Genomic DNA, 23,666 nt, shown 5'->3' on the forward strand with positions numbered 1-23,666 from the left:
AGAAAAACACAGACGTAGCAGATTCGGACGGGATTAAAATCTCCAAGTACATCTGTGAAACACAGATTTCTCTAATGACCCCCTGTAAAACTAGTCCTGTCCGAATAGGGCTATAGTGTGCTTCCTCGTATGTTCGTGCTCTGCTGAATAAACACTTTCGGGATCATTTACATTTACATTTAGATTTACATTCATGGTTTTTGGAACATGCTTGCTAAGCAAATGACTCAAAGAAAACTTGTGGAATAAGAAAAACAAGTGACAATCTAAGAAGTGAACAGCAGTAGATGCAGATGCAAATGACAAAGAGTGGCAAAGATTTACTACACTCTGCTATATGAACATTCACATTTTAAACATAGTTTTGCATCATCTAGAAACAGACCGTGTTTGTGTGCTTTCAGGTAGCTCTGACAGGCAGCCTCAATACAGACAAATTTAAAAATGGCTGGTGCAACACAAGATGGAAACAACATTAAAATTAGCTGCCACCGAATTTAAATACAAAAGTTAAAACAAATCTTAATGTAGTTCAGGAAGATTGTCCCTTAATTTTCTTTCAGGAGAGCTGACAAACCAATCCAGTTTGGTGGATTTTGCTATTGTTGTTAATGCCTAATATTCGATGTAAGCATGTCAACATGAAATTAATTATTTGAATTGCTTTGTCCACCAAAGAGATAATGTACCATTTTAATAGCACTAAAATTTTGATATCATAAATCACTGAAGTTACAAATAATAATTATTTTCAGTGAAAATGCATTCACTTGTTTTGTTGCAAAAATATGTTTAAGAAAATAATAATTTATATTTTATTTATGTATTTGTGTGTGTGTGTAAACAAATTTGAAAGAAAGAAAAGTGGGAGGAGCACTAGGATCATGTGACTCTGATGTAACTTGAACTAATATATTTCTCCAAGGAGCAACATTTGTTCAAAGCTCCTCAAAGAAAAGCAGAAAGAATCACGAATCGCCTGAAATGAACATGAGAGTTTTCTACAAGAGTCTGTTGTCTTTACTGGGTAAGTAAAACATACAATCATATCTCATATCTTAATGACCTACAGTCTGTTTCCAGCTTCATCTTTCAGACAGAGAAACACTTAATAAACACAGAAGACCCTAAATTATACTTGAATGTGTTGTTGATGTTATCTAAACACCCTTATACAAAATTATTTTACTTGATTTTAGTGGTTATACTCAATATATATGCATAAATGTATACAATATATATACAAATATATACAAAATATATGTTTTTGCAAATAAGAAAAATCAATTTAAGTTGCTAAATAATGAACATCATTCTGTTTCTCATTCCAAGGCTTTTTCTCAGTTCAGATGAAAGCAGAAACAGAAGGTGAGATTTTGTGAATGAAAAACTACTACATCTTTTGTAAGAGAGTTTGAGCTGCTGGAAATTATTTTCAGACACATGATGAAAACCAATGAACTTAAGTAGCCAAGCAGGGCTATACATGATTGTAATGAAGAATTGTAATAGTAAGTACGGTTTCCTCTTGAACGTATTCCAGTGAACATAGCAAGATGGGGAACAGCAAATCAGTCGACAACATTTGACGAGTTCAATCGTGACTGGAACGCCCAAATCGCTGTGGATGGGTCGAGCTCCTACTGTTCTCGTACAGACACAGAAAGTGACCCATGGTGGAAGCTGGATCTGAAGAAGACGTACACTGTGAACAGAGTGACCATCACTAACAGAATCTGTCCAACAGTGAACTGTGAAATCTGGATAAACGGGGCAGTGATTCGGATTGGAAATGATTCTTCAGTTTTAGGCAACCCAGAGTGAGTCTCTCTGATATATTCTCACATGCAGATTTTGGACACTTGTGATCTTCATGCACACATACAGGTGCTGGTCATATAATTAGAATATCATCAAAAAGTGGGTTTATTTCACTAATTCCATTCAAAAAGTGAAACCTGTAAATTATATTCATTCATTACACACAGACTGATATATCAGTATCTCAGAAAATTAGAATATTGTGAAAAGGTTCAATATTGAAGACACCTGGTGGCACACTAAAATCAGCTAATTAACTCAAAACACCTGCAAAGCCTTTAAATGATCTCAGTCTAGTTCTGTTGGCTACACAATCATGGGGAAGACTGCAGACTTGACAGTTGTCCAAAAGATGACCATGAAAGACATGGGTTTCAGCTTCGCATTCCTTGTGTCAAGCCACTCTTGAACAACAGACAGCGTCAGAAACGTCTCGCTTTAGAAAGGGCTGGACTGCTGCTGAGTGGTCCAAAGTTATGTTCTCTGAGGAAAGTAAATTTACCATTTCCTTTGGAGGAAGAGAGGAGAGGCAACTCCATGCCTTGCTGCAGTAATTCAGGCAAAAGGAGCCCCAACTAAGTATTGAGTGCTGTACATGCTCATACTTTATTACATGTTCATACTTTTTCTTAGTTGGCCAAGATTTCTAAAAATCTTTTCTTTGTATTGGTCTTAAGTTATATTCTGAGATACTGAATTTGGGATTTTCCTTAGTTGTCAGTTATAATCATCAAAATAAAAGAAATAAACATTTGAAATATATCAGTCTGTGTGTAATGAATGAATATATTTTGTTTCACTTTTTGAATGGAATTAAAGAAATAAACTTTTTGATGATATTCTAATTGATCAGCACCTGTATGTATATGTGTGTGTTTCATGTACTGAATATTTGCTGGTGTTTCGACTATGTTAAGATTGGTATTTGCAGTACAGTGATGTCAGTTTAGTTTAGTGAAGGATGTCTTACTGATTCTAACTGGTCACTCTTATCTTTTTATACGTCATTTTATAAGTCATTTGTTTCTTAATCGTAATAATTAATAGTTGTGCAGCACTGCAGGAATTATTTTATATCATGTCATGATAAAACACAGTATGACAATGCCCAGATGTCAGACAACATCAAACACAAAGGTGTTATATGTATATGTAACGGAGGCCAGCGAGTGGTGCTGTGCAGGTAAACCTCACTCCCCGATCTCAAGAGACGCACTAGCGACAGACGCTAGTGGCTGTAGCCATTTAGCCTCCTTGTTAGTGCGTCCGCCTCCCATGCCGGAAGACCCGGGTTCAAGCCCCGCTCGGAGCGAGTGTGGGGAGTGTCAGAGAGGACACGGGTGCACACACACACACACGTATTGAAAATTAATGTTTCACTGTCATGACAAATAATTGCACGTTTGCTTAACTGCTTAATGATATTAACAATAAATTAAAATAGTGTAAAACATATATCACAAAAGTTGGAGGAATTATCCAATTATGAAATATACATTGTGCTGTAAAAGAAAGAGTTAATCATATTAAATACATTCAGTGATGAGAGAATAAAATACAGGTTTAGAGTCATACTAACAATGAGCAACAAAAGGAACTCACTCTTTCATTTTTTCTCCAGGTGTGCTACAGTTTCTTCTATTCCAGCAGGAAAAACCAACAGCTTCTCATGTCCTGGGATGAAGGGACGCTATGTGACTGTGAATATTCCTGGGAATTCAAAGATTCTTACTTTCTGTGAAGTGGGAGTCTATGTGAATTATCCAGGTAATTCAGAGCTGCGTAAAAACCTAATCTAAACCCTTTCCAGGCAAATTTGACTGGACCGGCCTGAAATAAAAGATTTATAAAGCTATTTGAACAGAAAACTAGGGACGGATTAATGCACTAGACCAGAAGCTCAGCAGAAATATCAGTCTTCCTGGAATTTTAATTGCGGGACAAAGGCTGCTGTGCTGTTGTGTGTCACATGACAAGATCCCCCCCCCCTTCACTCGTGACCCCCCTCAAAAATAATAAGTGCATGACACCCTTAGTGAGGAATATCTGCTCGAAGGCGCTACAGATACAGCCAATGAAGTTAAAAGATATTTCTTAAAAAAATGACTTTGTCAGGACTCAACCCGTTCTTACAGATCTGATAGAAATGAATTCTTAAAAAATAAACATTCAAAGTGACTAAAATAAGATGACTAAAACCATTTATTACAGACAATCTGGCAACAGGAAGAACCGCCATACAGTCGTCAACCTATGGCCTCTGGTCTGCTCAACGTGCCATTGATTTCAATCCTGGTTTCACAAATTCATGGTCAGCGTGTTCTTCAACTGATTCTGAGAACAAGCCATGGTGGAGGGTGGATCTGGGTTATGTTTATAGAGTAAGTACAGTTGTCATCACAAACATACTACTAGGCTGCTGTCCAGACAGAATAAACGGAGCGGAGATTCGCATCGGAAACTCTTTGGAGAACAACGGCAACAACAATCCCAGGTGAGACTCTCTTTCAGTAGCTTAAAATCAATAAATAAACCCTGAAATATAAAGAAAGACTAGAAGTCTAAAAGAGGTTTTCTACATATCTCTTTAGATGCGCTGTGATTTCTAGCATTCCAGCTGGTGTTTCCTCCACTTACACATGTAACAATATGGAGGGTCGATACGTGAATCTGTTCATTCCTGAAGATTCAAGGACGCTTACTCTGTGTGAGGTGGAGGTCTATGGAGAAGGTGTGATCAAACAAGCAGATTTAGCTATTAATGCCTTCACAATAGTTGAAATTTGGATATTTATGGTTTTTGAACATGTGAAACTTCAACAGTTGTATGCGCTCAGCTTTCAATAATTTACTGCATAAAACACATTTGTGTTTAAATATTGTAGGTGAACTTGTAGTTAATGTCATCTATGTATTTTAGTTTGTTTTACTCTGTGTAGTTTTGTTTATGATTTTTGAGAATCTCTACACAAACTCTCACTGCATCGGTTTAATCTTAAGTGGCATTGGCAACAAACTGCTGCAGATATTGTAGAATCAATGCATTTTGTGTTTTTATTATTTGCATTTAGCATTCACTTTTCTCTTCTCTCCATGTTCACGCTCATGTGCACTTTTAGGTCCTGTTTCCCAAGAAGACTCCTGTGAAGATGAAAATTATGAGTAATTAATTTTGAGTCTGTCTGAACCTCCAGCTCCTGTCACAGGTGCGAGAGGGAAACGTACAGAAATATGAACTCAATCACATTGATCTGCTCATTTCAGATTCACTGTGCTCTGACAGAACGAGGGATTTCTGATGTGAAGAGAGAGATGATGATGATGATGAAGATGATGATGAGGGAAGCGAAACTCTCTTCTGATCAGCTTTGATATATATTTACATGCTGGAATTTTCTCCATTACTCAAACTGATCACAATAAAGTTGTATGTGAAAATTTAAACTACTGATTCCTGATTGCCGCTTTCAAGCCATTTGTATTGTATAATGTACCAGTACCTGACAATGTGGGGGCAATGTTATATAAGTTAAATTTATATATTTTGTGGTGGGAGGAGCATACAACAGACACAGTGGGGGTGGCATCAGGCTTCAGAAAGGCTTTTATTAACAGAAAAATAACCAAACACATATATAAAAGTTCCTTAAGGGGAAATTGTCTAAAATAAATAGGGGACCTTGTCATGCTGTGGGGTATGTGAAGGGCAGGTAGTGTTCAGGAAGGAAGGGTCCAGGTAAGGGGTGGAGTCCGGCGGCTTCTTCCAGCGGCTGCATCCTTCTCGCTGGCCGTGGTGCTTGAAGAGACTAGACGTCCCTGCATCCTGGCCCGACAGCAACCTCGCGCTCTCTCTCGTGAAGCCAATGAGGAAGTGACAAAAACTGCAATTCATCGACTGGCCGCTTGAGGCTAGCTGCAAAAGGGAGTCAGTCCCATAGTCTCCCCATGTTAAAATGCCCAACTTTACAGCAAAAAATACATGTTTACAGCCTGGTGCAAAAAATGATTTTGATCTATATTGCTAATTTTGCCCTTCATGACAACTGTGAGGGGTGTGAATTATTTTAAAACTAATTCGTTAAAATTATATTAAGCCTTAAGGTTCTGCATAATTAAGGGCGTGGCCACTTGAGTGACAGGTGGATTGCCACTGCTGACAATGCCATCGCGCTAGGTGGGCGTGGCTTCAGCAATCAGCTCCCGCCTTTTTGCCCATTTTCGATTGTCCGGGAGAGTTGCATGTTGAAGCGCTGCCAAGATGGTGATGGCCCACTCTGCACACTTTGCGCTTCAAAACCGCTATTGAGGAGTCTATGGGTGACCTCACGGACACTACGTCCATATTTTTTTACAGTCTATGGTCTGGACCTAGGGTCCGAAAGCTCACATCTCTGGCGGTGCAGGAGTCCCTCTACACACCCTTCTTGGACCCACGAGTACACAAGCGTGCATGCACAGGGAAGAGACTGTTCTCCCAAGGAGAGGCGCGCACAACATTTAAACAGCGGCAGTAATAAGGCTCCATTTGCATCAGGTGTGCCCCATTACACGCCGCCAGCCCTGGCTCATCCAGTGCCCCTCCTCTCTCTCTCACACCCACTCCTGTCTGGAGCCTGGTGAAGGGCGGTGATTAAAGCACAGGGTGACGCTGATAATTAGGGGGGAGGCAGCCAACTCATCAACATTTTTACTAATATTTTATGCAATACTTAAATATTACTTAAATATTATTTGTAAAATGTTCTTGTTTTCATTTGAACGTTCTTTTATTTTTTACTTCAGTTTACTATTTTAATTTCCTTCATTATGTCACAAGGTGACAAAATTCCAACTGTTAAGGCGGAACTAATGTTCGCTGCAATTGCCTCCCGCCGGACCAATAACAACGGAACACCGGGCTAGTTCCGGGTTAGTGCAAAATCCCCGCAAATGGGTTGATCAGCGGAATTCGCCGGCAGCTGTACATGTTGGGACAAGTTGCCATTTGGGTAGGATAAATGAGGAGAGGATGCACCAAAGAGGGGGCTGTGTTTGGGGACTGTGAATCTCGGAGGAAGCGTGAGCGGTGGAGAAGAGGAAGTGGGGCTGGCAAACGGGCACGGCATTGTGAGTTTGGGAGAAAGAGCACGCCGACTCAACCGGAAGGAGGAAATCGCTGGACAGTAAGATCGTTTGTGAGAGCCTGTGAGTAGTTCAATCGATCTCCATCCTCTCTCTTGTTTATGGGACTCCCTGACGTGAATGCCAGGTCAGAAAATGGGCGACGGCCATCTATATATGTATTTCCCACTGAGTGTTGACTTGCATTGATGAAGTGATGTGATGCACTGTTTTGATGTGTGAAGTGTGAACTTAAACCCGCCGGGTGTCCACTACTTACCTGAGTTTTCTGTCACGTTCTAAGATGCAAGAAGAGGCTAACACTTTTGTAATCCACAGATATTTGAGTGTACTATCTGACAGCCCATTGTGAAGAGGGATTTCATTCTGGAATACTCACCTGACTGCTTTGCAGTGAAGTCCTCCAGCTGTAAGTTCTCTGTCTGTCATTGCTGAAGAAGAGGATTACGTACCTGTGTATGCACCTGTCTGCTTTGCAGCAAACTTCTCCCGTTGTAAACTCTGTGTCTGCCCGTCCTTCAAGAGGATGTCATACCTGAATACTCACCTGACTGCTTTGCAGTGAAGCTCCTCCAGCTGTAAGTTCTCTGTCTGACATTGCTTAAGAAGAGGATTACATATCTGTGTATTCACCTGACTGCTTTGGAGCGAACTTCTCCCGTCATAAGCTCTATGTCTGCCAGTCCTTCAAGAGGATTTCATACCTGAATACTTAACGGACTGCTTGGTAGTGGAGCTCCTCAGCCATCAGTTCTCTGCCTGTCATCTGCAGAAGAAGAGGAGTACGTACCCGAAACACGTACCTTAACTGTTCCACCACAGTCCCTCTGGTCGTAAGTCCCGACCCGTCCTCCCCCTGGGAAGAAGAAGGGAGTACGTCACCCGAAATACGCACCTGAACGGTCCTACAGTATCCTCCTCCCAGTTGTGAGCCCTGACTTGTCTCTCTCATTGGAAGACAGCGAAGCCACTTACCAGAGCACCCCCCCGATATTGCACTCTGTGGGCCTCCGGCGGGTCCGCAGGACGGAACGACCCTGCCCAGAAGACTCACCATTTTAGATTCCCTTTTTATATTCAATAAAATACTGTGTTACTTGAAGCCTTGTCTGTCGTCCTTGCTTTGGCGTAGTCAGCAGGATTCCACCTTGGGTTGAGTAGATAGAGGCGGAGCAATGGCAGACGAAGATGTACCGGTGGGTCACCCACGTGTCATGCCCATCTTTATGGGAGCCCCATGGGCCCAAAAGTATGGAGGACCAGGCTCAGAACTCAGCTTGTCGGCGTGGAAAACTCAAGTGGAGTACTTGGCGGGCCTCCAAAGGTTAAACGCTACACATAAGACCCAGTTTATTTTAAATTCACTCGAAGGTGATGCCAGGAGAGACCATCTGAGCCTTTGCTTTGCAACTGCGAGAACAATTGTTTCGGCTGAAGAAGAGGCAGGACCATGTGCTTGGAGAAGGGGAGGCCCTCCTAAAGGACCAGTTTCTTTTGGGGTTGCGAGATGACCCAATACGTCAGAGCCTCCGAATACAACTTCGCCGCAATCCTACTCTGACGTTTGAGGAGCTACGCCAGGAAGCTCTGGCCCTCGAACTGGATCATGCAGATACCTCAGATCCTTCCCACTGTATGGTCACCAATGCTGCAAGTAGTCCCCTGCCTCCTGGTACGCCCGACTGGAAACAGGCCTTACGAGAAGAGTTGAGAAGAGATGTCCGTGACCAGATGACAGAGCTGTCTAAAACTTTCCTAGAAGAATTACGCAGAGAACAATACTGGCCATTGCCACTGACACGAGAGAGAGCATACTCTGAAGGTAGTCGATTCCCAGAGCGACGTCCACTCCGGTCATCCTGGCTCCGTTTCCAATGGGACGAACAAGGACGTCCCATTTGCAATGGCTTTGGCGAACCAGGCTATTACGTCTGGCAATGCATCGCATGCCGGGGATTGCAGGGGAGGTTTTAGAGTCTCCGGCCACTGTGGGTCGGGACCCCCCTAATCGACCCCCCTCCATTGGCGGCCAGGAACTGTCTAGTTGGGCGCTGCCCCCTTGTGGTGGTTTAAGTCAATGGGACTGAAGTCCAATGCCTCCTGGATACCGTTTCCCAGGTCACGCTGTTCTCCGAAAGCCTGTCTCGGGAGTTATTCAGGGTTTCGGCCGCAGATGCCCCTTGGTTAACCCTGCGTGGGGCAAACGGTTTGGACATTCTGTACATGGGCTATCTGGTCACAGACCTGAAGGTTCATGGGACCCTTGTGCCTCAAAAGGGAGTTGTGATCGTACGGGATACATGCCTGGGAGCTCACCGTGCCCTAATGGGGATGAACGTCATCACGGACTGCTGGGAGGAGTTGTTTAAAGCAAGACCCACTCCTTTGGCTCCGAGGGAGGAAAAACGGGAATGGGATCGGATTGTGGCCGATTGTCGCCGGGTCCGCATGGCTGATGCCCAACGGAATCGAGAGAGTGTGGGGAGAGTGATGTGTTGTTACGTACTGTCAGTCTCGGCCCAGAGCGAGGCCATTATCTGGGCCCGCCTTCCTGCCCAGCTTCGCGGGTCCCAGGAATGGATTCTGGTGGAGCCTCACTCAGACTGCCAGGCTGTGGAAGTGGCCCAGGGATTGGCTTCTGTCCGCCGGGGTCAGGTTGCTGTAAGACTGAGAAATACGAACCCCTATGCAGTGGATCTGCATCGACACCAACGTCTGGCCCGGGTCACCATGGTAAGCCCCCAACAAGTTCACGAGGAAGGAGAGTTTCGGTTCTGCCAGGTGCGTCCAACGGTAGTGGAGGTGGCCTTGGCACAGAACGAATCCCCTGCAAGCAGAAAGGAGGAAGTGCTGCCGGTCCACCTTACGGGAGAGTCCTTACAAGGTGACAGGTTGGAAGAAGGGCAGGCAAAGCAACTCCGGGATTCCTGGTGAGATGGAAGCATCTCTTCTCCGTACGTGATGAGGATTATGGGCGGACAGACACCAGATCCCTACTGGGGATGCTCCTCCGAGCTGGGAACGCTACCGTCCCGTACCCCCGACTCTGTATGCTGAGGTTCGTACCCTCCTACGAGGGATGCTGGAGAAGGGTGTTATCCAAGAGAGCAGTAGCCCGTGTGCAGCACCGATCGTCCTTGTTCGGAAGAAGACCGGAGCATGGCGATTCTGCGTTGATTATCGTAAGCTGAACCATGTTACCAAACGAGACGCTTTTCCCCTGCCACGGGTCGAGGACTGCCTGACCAGCCTCACTCGGGCCGCCTGGTATTCTACCTTAGACTTGGCTAGTGGTTACTGGCAAGTTCAAGTGGAGGATGGAGACCGGGAAAAGACTGCCGTCACTACCCCCTTTGGCCTCTTTGAGTGGGAGCGTATGCCATTTGGTTTGTGTAACGCTCCCGCTACCTTCCAAAGGCTCATGCAGCGCTGGTTGGGAGGCCAGCTTATGGACACCACGTTCATATACTTAGACGATGTCATTGTGTACTCTCCCGACTTTGAGTCTCACCTCCGACACCTGGAGCAAGTATTCCAGTCCTTGGAACGGTACGGGTTAAAGCTACAGCCCGAGAAGTGCCAGTTGCTCAGGAAAGAGGTAAAGTTCCTGGGCCATCGAGTCAGTGCGGCTGGGACTGCAATGGACCCCGAAAAGGTGTCGGCCGTACAGGAGTGGGCCGCGCCGAGGATGGTGCATCAGGTGAGATCCTTCCTGGGATTCGTGGGATACTACCGGCAGTTCATCAAGGACTTTGCCAAGATCGCTAAACCCCTGAACCAGCTGCTTGGAGGCTCGGGGCGGACCCGGGGTCGGGGGTCCCCTACCATCCCGTGGGACCCCGCCTGTGAGTTGGCCTTTCAGAAGCTAAATCAACAGCTGCTCCAGCTGGGATTGTAGAGGCTCCTGGGCTCCGAAGGGAAGGAGTTCCCTTAAGTTGGGGTTGGGACCCCCAACGGTGGAAGGACCGACAGGCAGAGGACCCGGTTTTGTCCCAGATAAAAGATTGGCTGCGGCGAGGGACTTGGCCAGAAGGGGGAGCACGACACGGGCAACCTCAAGGGGTGAAGCAGCTCTTGGGACAATGGGAGAGGCTATTTCTCAAGGAGGGAGTCGTCTGTCGAATGTTACAGGATCCAGCACTCGGGCAGGAGGTATGTCAAATAGTGGTGCCTGAAGATCAATCCCAAGCTCTGCTCCAAGCTTATCACAACCACCTGGGACATCAAGGGCAGGAGAGGACGACCTCATTGGTGCGGAGACACTTTTACTGGCCGGGGATGGAGAAGGCAGTAAGGATGTTCATTTCACAGTGCCCATGCTGCATTCTCTTCAAGACCCGGAGAGAGGTATGAGCTCGTCCTTGCCTGGCCTCTGTCCGACTCCCCAAGGGTGGTACGGGTCTTAGGGGTGGATGCAGCCTGATTGGCCTGCCCCGTGACAATTACATTTTCTTCTTTTTCAGCTATTGTGAAGTCATTAGTATTAAGACTTTTTTTAAATGCAGTTATAAAAAGGTGAATCCTCATTGAATTTTATTGAAGTGTCAGAGGACTGTGCTGAAATCTTTAGCTATTAATTCACATATAATGTTGTTTGTAATGATAGTATTTCTAACCACTAGATAGCATCAGTGCTGTCAAAGATGCTGCTGATGACATGACAAACAGGCAAGTTTAAGAAAATTTAATATTAAGGATAAAATATTACACTGTACAATTCATGTTTTAGACATTACTTCAACTCATAATTTACCGATTTCACTAAATGTGAAGTTATATGAAATTCAACCATACAACGTTGAAAAATAAATACATAAGTGTTTTAACAATTATAATTATCTGCATGCATTCTGGTTTGGGTGGTTGAACAGTTTGCAGCTTTGTCTGGATCATTATCAGTCTTACAATCCCAGATCTTAAATTCATAGTAAGAGTCAAACAAATTAAACAGAGCATAAGTATTGCATATTGAAAATAGACAGCATTGTATATTGTACCTTAAGGCAAGACACTACAGGCAAAAACAAGCTTTTCATGAAGTATTGTTTCAGACAAGTGGAAAGAAAACATCTAAAATACACACACTGTAAAATATAATAATAACTGTCCAAATGCTACACTAAAACCTATCAGTTGTACCATGTAATATTTTATCATTTTTAAAGTTTGGGCTCTTAAACATTATAAGAAACAGCGCTTTATAAGAAACAGTTTTTGTACTTTTTTTTAGATCTGTCAAAAGCTTTTGGCGCTGTCGACCATTTCACGAGTTCACCCTTACATCTAATCTGAAGGCGAACAGTAGGCATATTTTGGCATAATGTCCTGGGGGAGGGGTCCGGGCCCGGAGCATAGCCTGAACCCAAATAACTCCCCCTATCCCTAATTTGGGATAAATAGATTAGAAGTGAGGAGTTGGGGTGGAGGAGGGATGCCGAAAAACTGTCGTGGGACAGGAGGTAGGAAGACTGGATATATATATATATATATATATATATTTATATATATATATATATATATATATATATATATATATATATATATATATATATATGCGCTTGTGTGCTAGTTAAGATGATTAGCTAAACGAGATGCACCTGGGCCAAATTGGATGATTATCTGATCGTGCTTCTCCCGAACTTTGTTAAAACCACATTTCACGAGTTCACCCTTACATCTAATCTGAAGGCAATAGTAGGCATATTTTGGCGCGCTGTCCTGGGGGAGGGGTCCGGGTCCGGAGCATAACCCGAACCCAAATAACTCCCCAAAAGAAGCTTAAAGCCATAAGACTGCAGCCAGAGAGTTAAATTTAGTTACCCCCCAAAATATGCGTGTTGGGGAGAAAATGCAGAGCGACCGGGAGAGCCTGTGCAGTGTTCGACGAGAGCTGCGGCTCACAACGTCTTACCGGCGAGCCCTCCGTGCCACTTATGGGGCTGAGTACGAGTCGCGGTTTGTTGCATCTGATGGAGGGCTCTCCCTGCGACTGAAGGGAGCCAGCGGCTGTACCCCATCGGGAGGGAGATCCCTGGCCGCCATCGAGTATGCAACATAACTCGGACAGGGGGTTCACACTGCGACCGAAGGGAGACATGGGTCTGCTGCACCAGAAGGGAGAGCCCCGTCAGATGCTGAATAGGCAATGAGATTCGAGCCGCGGTTTGGCGCATCGGATGAAGGGCTCCTAATGCAACCGAAGGGAGCCAGCGGCTGTACCCCATCGGGAGGGAGATCCCTAGACACAGTTGAGCATGCAACATAACTCAGATGGGGGTTTCACACTGCGACCGAAGGGAGCTGTGGGTCTGCTGCACCGGAAGAGGAGCCCTAGTCCGATGCTGAGAAGGCAAAGATACGCGACTGTTGGAGGGACTCCCACTGCATCCGAAGGAAGCTGCGGCTCTGCTGCACCGGAAGGGGAAGTCCCCCATTGCGGGTTTATGTGAAGCACATTTTTTCGCATCGGAGGGTTCTCCCAGACTCCGTAGGAGGTTTGCAACTCTGCAGCGGGAGTGCTGCCCCGGAGGGGAGAGCCCTGATTGACGTTAACTGGAATACGACTGTTGAAGGAACTCTTGCTGCGTCCGAAGGAAGCTGTGGCTCTGCTGCACCTGAAAGGCGATGCAAGGCATGGCTTGATGCGTCTGATGGAGGGCTCTCACTGCAGCCGAAGGGAGCCAGCAGCTCTGTTCTACAGGGAGGAAGAACCCTGTCTGCCCTTGAGTATGCAACATAACTCAGACATGGGGGGGGTTCACCCTGTGACCGAGGGGCTGTCACAACGACCGAAGGGGGCTTGTGGCTCTGCTGCACCGGGAGGGAGAACCCCGTCTGCTGCTTAGCTCGCAGCGCAACTCAATGACAGACGAAAGGCTCACACTGCGACCGAAGGGAGCCAATGCCCTGCTGCACCGGAAGGGAGAGCCCTGTCCAATGCTGAAATAGGCAAGGAGATTGTAACGATGGCTGGAGGGCCCTTACTTTGGCCGAAGAAATGATAACTGAGAGGCTTCAATTAATCAAGTACACAACGTGATTTAAGGAGAAATATTTTTATTTATTTATTTATTTTTTTGTTGGCGGTGCGTCCGAAATCGCGTACTGCAAGGAGTCAGTAGTGTTTTGATGTGAGGGCGTAAAGAGAAGTTCATGGCATGTGTCCATTTTTAAGATAGAGCTGGCATACCACGACTAGGGCCCTACAATTTCCGCGATGCAGAAAACGTGGAGGGAATCGCGGAATCCAGTCATAAAAACGGAATTTACAATTGAACGCGGAATGGCACATAATTTGCAAATAATTTTCTTTTTGAATGAATTAATCAAAATAGGTAATTACACTTAAATCAAATTCACGATATGGACTAATATCTCTAAATATTAAGCCAGAACAGTCTATTTAAATGTAAATCCTGCATGTTCTGTGTGTCTCTGTTAATGAATGGAGCAGAAGCTCGACTTCCTTTATCACACACACTGAAGCACGCGTGGCGCTCGCGGTAATTTCTGCATCTGCTGTCTCACTAAATAAGGACTTGAACACATGAACAACATCTCCAGAACTGCTCTGACAGTCATGAGCATTTGACCATTTGATTTAAGTAAAACTATAGTCACATCACATACACAGAACTGAAAAGGTACGTCAACCCATCGAGATAAAAGTCCGGTGTCCTGACATTTTATCCTACCAATCAGATTTAATGTGCATGCGCACATCAATATAATTAAGCAAAAACACATTTTATCCTATTACTCGATTAATCGATGGATTTTTTTTAAAGAATACTCAATTACTAATATTTTTATTATATTAGTTTATTATCCAGCGCGAATTTAGATTGAGCGTTCCGGAGTTGGACATAAAAGCAAGCCTGATGAGGTTGAATTGGAGAATGGACATAAAATTATTATTATTATTTTATTTATTTGTTATTTTTTTTAGGCTCCTGTGGGAGCGAGAACTGCTGCGGCAGTAGGGAAGGATGGAAAAGGGCTCCTGCGGGAGCAGACACTGCTGCGGTAGTGGTGAAATATAGGTAGAGGCTCCTGCGGGAGCGGACACTGCTCTGGTAGTGGTTAAATATAGGTAGAGGCTCCTGCGGGAGCGGACACTGCTGCGGCAGTGAGGAAAAAACAGAAAAGGCTCCTGCGGGAGCCGACAATGCAGCGGCGGTGGGGAGATATAGAGAAGGCTCCTGCGGGAGCGGACAATGCTGCTGCAGTGAGGAAAAAACAGAAAAGGCTCCTGCGGGAGCGGACAATGCTGCGGCGGTGGGGAGATATAGAGAAGGCTCCTGCGGAAGGATGGCTGAAGTGAGGATTGACCGTTACAGATAGATAGGGCATGTTAGGAGAGTTAGCTATGGTAGATAAGGAGTTTTAGTGAAAGGGGATGGGCTGGCGTTAGAGGGGTTGGCTGAAGAGGGCTCGAGATATATATATAGCTTGATGCGTCATATTCATATATATATATATATATATATATATATATATGAATAAATAATCGGTCTGACCACTGATAGGTCTTGGTACCCTCTGCCTTCTGGCAAATCTGGAGCTGGAGGCCACTGAACGTTTTGGCCTTCAGGCCCTTTTAAACGGCCTCCAGAGCAGATACATTTGGGATGCTGTTTTCCTGTTGTAGTATTGACTGTGGAAATAGAGGCTTTTGAAACGATGTAGCATGTTTAGTTTTATAAACCATTGTACCAATAGACATGTCTATAGCAGTAACGTTAATTGCAGTAATGTGATATTCAAATTCAAGCTGTTTCTAAAGATATTTACTTTGCATGCTTTTCATATTACAGTCCAAAAAAGACAATAGAAAATTTACTCACACTTGCTGTTCTGCAGCCAAACACGAGGCAGTTGCGTGTTTTTGAAAAATTCTGAGTAATCATGCCATTAAATGGTGAAATATGTCCCTAAATAATTGATCCTGCCAGAATAATTGCATAAAACTTATGTCTGTATCATCTCCGTGAGGTTTAAACATGCACAGTAAAGCAAATGTAATGTCTTTAGACATTTCGGTGTGGATGACAACACATAGAAAAATGACGTTGCTTCGTGGTTAAAAAGTGGCATCATCATCCGACAGAGGTAAGTCATAACATCGTTTAACAAACTTTAGCGTTTTCATAATCGCATTCTATATGTAAAGTCTATTTAAACTGTTCAGATGAGCAAAGCACAAGGTTTTCTTGCATAATTCGCATTTTAATTGTTTGGCCAGACAGTTCATATATCAGGCTATATATTCACGCTCATAAATCGGGGATTAAACGTGGAATTATTTTTGTAGCCTATGCTAAATATGTAAACAAGCATATGTGCACAGTACCTATAACTGCGCTTTACATTTTGCAAGATTGACATGCTAAATGGCTAAATGACCCAGTTTACTCAATTTTGTTAAGATAAGATATGTACCAGTTCATTGCGTTTATGAACGACATGTATCTGTTTAATCAACATGTATACCTGTTTAGTCCTTTCGTTCAAGAATGAGAGCTCTCGATCTCCTTGAGACTCATATGAAACTTGCTCATTGTGGATGACAACTCTGGACAATTCTTCATAAATGAGTGTAAACTGAGAACGATTCGTTCGCCTAAAAGATTCATTCAAAAAACGATTCTTTCACGAACGACATATCACTACACCGCACGGTCTTCGCCGCTAGTGGAGGCAGCATCGAACTGTGCCACGGCTGAAAAGCGAGAGAGGCTTGCTGCGGTGAGAACCGGAGCACGGCTGCGATCCAGCATTATAAGAGAGCCCAGTCCTGGCGGGACAATCGTGTTGTCGAGTGAGGCGAGCTCGGGGATTTGCACGATCTTTTGGCCACAACGTGTGGCTTGGCGAGAAGAGCAGCTGACGCGATGACGCTTGTTGGTGTTCAGCGGATAGATATCTTCGTCGGAAGGAAGATTGGGCCAGTGATAAGATGACAGACAGAGTGAACCGAATGCTGACAAACAGTCCATGACGAAAAACTGTCGTGGGACAGGAGGTAGGAAGACTGGATATATATACGCTTGTGTGCTAGTTAAGATGATTAGCTAAACGAGATGCAGCTGTGCCAAATTGGATGATTATCTGATCGTGCTTCTCCCGAACTTTGTTAATAAAACCACATTAAAGAACAGATTAATTTTCTCAGGATTGCCAGAGCATACAGTTGCATGGTTTTCAAATTAAATGGACTCAATGCATTAAATATGAGGGACTCTGTTCTGATTTTATTGTTGTCCATAAGGGCGTGCCACAGGGCTCAGTTTTGGGGCCCCTCCTATTTATCTTGTATATCAATGATTTATATGTGAGCAGCATGTATGTACATTATTGTGTTTTTTAGAAAACAATGTTTATGCGTGGTTAGTGAAAAACTAACATTTTTACATCACTTGAATGAGCTTGTAGCCTAGAATTTTTCTTTCTAAATTATGTGAAAATCATCTTGTTTACTTACTTACAGAAAACGATATATTGATTTACATTTTCTAAGACACTTTTTGCTGATAAAAGTCATATGTGAGTAGGTGTCAACTATCATGAATATCATTGTGTTTTACACCTGAGAAGACAAAGGCCCGCATAATGAGCTCCATAATGAGCCTTTCAGTCAGCTGTGCCACTGAAAGGGAAGGGTTACAAGAAAGAATGTGAGGACAAAATAAATATATTTATTTTTATGTTTGTACATTATTTAGAATATATTTAATTATCCCACAACATCATTTCATGTTCACTTGTGAGTGCAGTTAGACAGTTTATTAGGAACAATCAAAGCTGACTTTCAAAGCTGAAATTTTAGCATCATTGCTCCAGTCACACACTGATTTTCTACAAAAAAAAAGGAAAAAAAAACATTTATAGTTATTATTATTAATGGGCGAAAGAGCTGAGATTATAATTTTTTCGGGATAAATTGAAAGAACAGCATTGTTTGTTACATTAACATTTATTTGTAAAATTACTATTATTTACATCAAGCTTTTGAATGGTATAGTAGTGAATATTGTTATTGAAACTTCATAATGTTTCACTTGATTATACATTTAGTCAGAAATTGTAGTTTGGAAAGTCTAACTTGTACAAGTAAATCAATAAATAAAAAGAGACTTACTCATGTTTATGATCTCTGTTGGATTAAGCTCTTCATTGTTTTTTTCTGAGGAAGTCCAAAACTCAAATTCTGATGTAATCGGAATTGGTGCTCTTCACTTAACCCATCCAAGTGCATACACATACCCGGAGCAGTGGGCAGCTATATATCCAGTGCCCGAGGAGCAACTGGTGGTTTATTGCCACAGCTGCTCCATGTTTGTTTGTCTTAATGTTTGTCTCTAACCCAAACTCATCTATCTCTAACACACAATTTCAAATTAGAATAAATAACTGAAGCTTTGTTTTTTCAAGTAAACAAGTATTAACTTTAACTATGTTCCTTAAATATCTGCAAACATATAATGGTATTTTTAATGCTTTAGTAAAATCTTACAAACCGAGTTTCAAAAAAGGTGGGACACTGTAAAAATTGTGAGTAAAAATGGAATGGAATAATTTACAAATCTCATAAACTGATATTTTATTCACAATAGAATAGATGTAACATATCAAATGTTAAAAGTGAGACATTATGTATTTCATGAGAGCTACATATTATAAAAAAGTTAGGACAGGTAGCAATAAGAGGCTGTAAAAGTTAAATGTAGGGAACAGCTGGAGGACCATTTTGTTACTTATTAGGTCAACTGGGAACATGATTGGGTATAAGAAGAGCCTCTCAGAGTGACAGTGTCTCTCAGAAGTCAAGATGGGCAGAGGATCACCAATTCCCCCAATGCTGCGGCGAAAAATAGTGGAGCAATATCAGAAAGAAGTTTCTCAGAAAAAAATTGCAAAGAGTTTGAAGTTATCATCATCTACAGTGCACAATATCATCTAAAGATTCAGAGAACCTGGAACAATCTCTGTGTGTAAGGGTCAAGGCCAGAAAACCATACTCGATGCCTGTGATCTTCGGGCCCTTAGACAGCACTGCATCACATACAGGAATGCTACTGTAATAGAAATCACAACATGTGCTCAGGAATACTTCCAGAAAACATTGTCGGTGAACACAATCCACCGGGCCATTCACCGTTGCCGGCTAAAACTCTATAGGTAAAAAAAGAAGCCATATCTAAACATGATCCAGAAGCACAGGCATTTTCTCTGGGCCAAGGCTCATTCAAAATCAATTGTGGCAAAGTGGAAAACTGTTCTGTGGTCAGACGAAATCAAAATCTATAGTTCTGTAACTTTTTCTATTGTGTTTCCTTTTTTTTTTTTATCATATAATTATTTTTTTTTTAATGGCTATTTGTATTGCATTAAGCAGTTCTCCTTTGGTCAGACGAAATCAGCATTGCTTGGTTTAATTCCAGGATGCAACACAGGTTAGATTTGCAGAGGGATTGTCTGGGTCCTGTGGTCTTGTGCCGATGTTCATCAAGGTCTTCGGAGGGGATCTGTCTCTGGACCACATCTAATTATCCTGGTTTCCCCTGATATTTATGGCTATATGTAGAGGTCGTCTTTAAGTGCTGATTTCCTATCTGTACTGGAAACAGACTGGATCTGTTGGCTATGGTGGCCTTGCTATAAGAATAAAACAGACTAATATTAGCGTAGATGCCATTCTTTTAACAATGTAAAATGTACATTGGGGTTATGGGAAGTGTTCCTGGTTCCGCTTGATCTAATTAATGAAGCCTAAAATTTCTTTAATGGTAGATTGTTTCAGAGTTTGTGTGCTGAATAGGAGAAGGATCTGCCGCCGCAGTTGATTTTGATATTCTAGGTATTTTCAATTTTGTTAAAGGACAATATGAACATATGAGCCAGCTCAGATATTGAGGAAATAAACCATTTAGGACCTTTTAAGTAATTAGCAAGATTTTAATATGTATTCATAATTTGATAGGGAGCCAGTGCACAGTTGACATAACTGAGCTAATATAGTTGTACTTCCCAGTTGTGGTAAGAAGTTTAGTTTCTGCATTTTGGATCAGCTAGAGTTTGTTTATTAGGCGTGCAGAGAAAGAGTATCATCAACATAACAGTGAAATCAAACACTGTGTTTCCTGATGATATTTCCCAAGGGTTACATGGAAAGCATGAAAATCAACAGCCCTAGTACTGAGCCTTGTAGTTCTCGATACTGCACTTGTGAACAATATTTTACTTCTTTATTCATTGCTACAAACTGATGACGGTCAGATAAGTATGATTTGAACCATGCCAATGCAATTACACTAATGGCAACATAACTTTCTAATGTATTCAAAATAATTTTGTGGTTGAAAATGTCAAATGCAGCACTATGATCCAGTTGAAATAATAGGGAAATTCAACTACGATCAGATAAAGTAAGAGTAGATAAGGGGGTATAAGAGTCAGATAAGAGTAGGTCACTTGTTACTCTAATAAGAGCAGCCTCAGTATATAGTACGGTCTAATTGCTCAATATCCTGCGATCTAAATCCTGACTGGAAATCCTCACAGATACCATTTTCTCTAAGAAGGAATATGATTGTGATTATTGTGAATAGTATGTTTGACAGAAAAGGGAGATTTGAGTTGGTCTGTAATTAACAAATTCTCTAGGGTAAAGATTTTTTTTTTTAAATGAGAGACTTAATAACAGCCAATTTGTAGGTTTTGGGGACATATCCTAATGTCACTGAAGAATTAGTCATATGCAGAAGAGGATTGTAGCAAAAAAGTGAGATGAACAATCTTAACAACTTATTATAAAATATATTCATCATCAAGAATTATTTGTAGCATTATAGCATCAATAATTCAATAAAATGATTTGTTCATCTGCAGGACAGACAGTGTTAATTGTTTATTGACCAAGTAAAATTATTTCTCTGGCTAAGAAAAATAATTTTACTACTAAAACATTGCTCCCTGAGCATGTAACAAAACCGTGATGTTAAAAATAGATGCCAACGCAAGGAAGGCATGGATAGAGAGTGAGAGCGTGCACTGTAGAGAGAGAGAGAGAGAGAGAGAGAGAGAGAGAGAGAGAGAGAGAGCACGCACTGTAAAGAGTGGCATCAAGTCATCACTTGATGGCGCCACACATGGCTGCTTCAGTGCTTGGCTCTCCAGTGTTTGTACTGTTTGTTCGTTTTAAGGATTTCTCACAATCTGCTGCTCTGTGTTTCACGGAAACCTCGCTGGATGATGCCATACCGGACAGCGCGCTCCATCTGCCGGGCTTTCGGATGTTTAGAGCGGATCGCGATGCGATTACATCAATGAACGGTGGTGTACAGATGTAACTGTGTTAAAGAAGATGTGCTGTTCTGATCTAGAAATGCAGTTTGTCAACTGCAAGCTGTTCTATTTGCCGTGGGAGTTTCACTTGTTCATTCTGGTGAGTGTTTACATTCCTCCACAAGCGCACGTGAGCTCAGCTTTACAGAAACTCGATGATCAGATCACAGAGACAGAACAACAACACCCTTGGGGACTTTAATAAAGCGAATCTCTCCTGTGAGCTGCCAAAATACAGACAGCATGTTACATGTCCCACCAGAGACAGTAATATATTGGATCACTGTTACTCCACAATAAAGGATGCATATCACTCTGTTCCATGAGCAGCTTTTGGACGTTCTGATCACTGTCTGGTTCATCTTATACCATCCTACAAGCAGAAACTTAAATCTGCTTAACCTGTAGTAAGGACTGTGAAGAGATGGACCAGCGATACAGAGCAGAATTTTACAATCTTGTTTTAACCTCACTGATTGGAGTGTTTTTGAAGCTGCTACCACCGATCTGGACAAACTCACAGAAACTGTAACATCCTATATTAGTTTCTGTGAGGATATATGCATTCCTACCAGAACTTATTTGACATTCAACAATGATAAGCCATGGTTTAAAGTAAAACTCAGACATCTTCGTCAGGCCAAAGAGGATGCCTACAGAAATGGGAACAGGGTCTTGTACAATCAGGCCAGGAACACACTGAACAAAGAGATCAGAGCGGCTAAAAAGACCTACGCTAAAAAGTTGGAAGACCAGTTTACTTCCAACGACTCAACTTCAGTTTGGAGAGGACTGAGAGCCATCACAAACTTCAAGACACCATCCCATTGCACTGAGGCTAATCAACGCTTGCTAACAACCTGAATGAGTTTTATTGTAGATTTGAAACCCCCAACACCCATTCTGACCATCTCCCTACACATCCGTTAACACCTCCTGCAATCCCCCTCTCCACACCTCCTGCTCTTCAAATCTGTGAAGATGATGTGCGCCAGGTCTTCAAGAAGAACAAAAGAAGAAAAGCACCTGGCCCAGTTGGCGTTACACGAGCCTGTCTGACAATCTGTGCTGACCAGCTGGCCCCCATCTTTTCACAGATCTTCAACAGATCCCTGGAGTTGTGTGAAGTGCCTTCCTGCTTCAAACGCTCCACCATAATCCCCATTCCAAAGAAACCCAAGATAACAGGACTTAACTACTACAGACCTGTGGGCTCTACCGTCTGTCGTCATGAAGTCGTTTGAAAAACTGGTTCTGACTTATCTGAAGGGCATCACTGGACCCTTGCTAGATCCCCTGCAGTTTGCTTACCGAGCAAACAGGTCCGTGGATGATGCAATCAACATGGGATTGCACTCCATCCTGCAACATCTGGACAAAACAGGGACTTATGTGAGGATCCTGTTTGTGGACTTTAGTTCGGCTTTCAACACCATCATCCCAACAGCCATCCAGACCAAACTGACCCAGCTCTCTGTTCCTAGCTCTATCTGTCAGTGGATCACCAGCTTTCTGACAGATAGGCAACAGTGCGACTGGGGAAATTCATGTCAAACAACTGCTCCACCAACACTGGTGCCCCTCAGGGATGTGTTCTCTCCCCACTGCTCTTCTCCCTGTACACCAACGACTGCACCTCTAAAGACCCCTCTGTCAAGCTCCCGAAGTTTGCAGACAACACTACAGTCATCAGCCTCATCCAGGATGGTGAGGAGTCTGCTTACAGACAAGAGGTTGAGCAGCTGGCTGTCTGGTACAGTCTTAACAACCTGGAGCTGAACACGCTCAAAACAGTGGAGATGATTATGGACTTCAGGAGAAACCCTCCTGCACTTTCCCCACTCACCATCATGAACAGCACTGTGACTGCATTGGAGTCATTTAGATTCCTGGAAACCACCATCTCTCAGGACCTGAAGTGGGACAATCACATTGACTCCATTGTGAAAAAGGCCCAACAAAGGTTGTACTACCTTCACCAGCTGAGGAAGTTTCACCTGACACAGGAGCTGCTGACACAGTTCTACTCAGCCATCATTGAGTCTGTACTGTGTACTTCAATAACTGTCTGGTTTGGTTCAGCAACAAAATCAGACATCAGAAGAATACAGAGAACGGTTCAGACTGCTGAAAGGATTATTGATGCTCCCCTGCCCACCCTTCAAGAACTGTATAGATCCAAAATGAGGAAAAGGGCTCAGAAAATCACCCTGTATCCCCTCACATCCAAGTTACCCATCTTTGAACTTTTGCCATCTGGCCGGCTCATCAACTAATCACAACCTGTTAAGAAGCATCAAAGAATCACATCACCTTAATTAAAAGGGGTCAAAATCTAGAACTGCATCTTAATAGTTAACAAGCGGTTACTTGCATTG

General features: G+C 43.0%; 2 protein-coding genes across 2 annotated transcripts in view; both read left to right on the forward strand.

Moving 5' to 3' along the window:
- The window catches only part of LOC127952760 (guanylate-binding protein 1-like), a 241,602-nt gene that overhangs the window by 135,349 nt on the left and 82,587 nt on the right, over positions 1 to 23,666 (forward strand). The gene's annotated exons all lie outside the window — the stretch shown is intronic.
- Positions 907 to 5,177, forward strand: LOC127952770 (uncharacterized). Its single transcript, XM_052551503.1, has 7 exons — positions 907 to 1,027; positions 1,333 to 1,368; positions 1,544 to 1,820; positions 3,443 to 3,588; positions 4,033 to 4,315; positions 4,413 to 4,552; positions 4,941 to 5,177. Exons 1-7 carry the CDS (start codon positions 985 to 987, stop codon positions 4,985 to 4,987), a joined length of 972 nt encoding a protein of 323 aa, XP_052407463.1. The 5' UTR covers positions 907 to 984; the 3' UTR covers positions 4,988 to 5,177.

This window comes from Carassius gibelio, chromosome B3 (genome assembly GCF_023724105.1).
Source record: "Carassius gibelio isolate Cgi1373 ecotype wild population from Czech Republic chromosome B3, carGib1.2-hapl.c, whole genome shotgun sequence".
Lineage (NCBI taxonomy): Eukaryota > Metazoa > Chordata > Actinopteri > Cypriniformes > Cyprinidae > Carassius > Carassius gibelio.

Coding starts and splice junctions, on each gene's coding strand:
- LOC127952770 (XM_052551503.1), top strand. CDS start 985: ATGAACATGAGAGTTTTCTACAAGAGTCTGTTGTCTTTACTGG. Junction 3,589..4,032: donor AGTCTATGTGAATTATCCAG/GTAATTCAGAGC, acceptor CATTTATTACAG/ACAATCTGGCAACAGGAAGA. Junction 4,316..4,412: donor AACGGCAACAACAATCCCAG/GTGAGACTCTCT, acceptor ATATCTCTTTAG/ATGCGCTGTGATTTCTAGCA.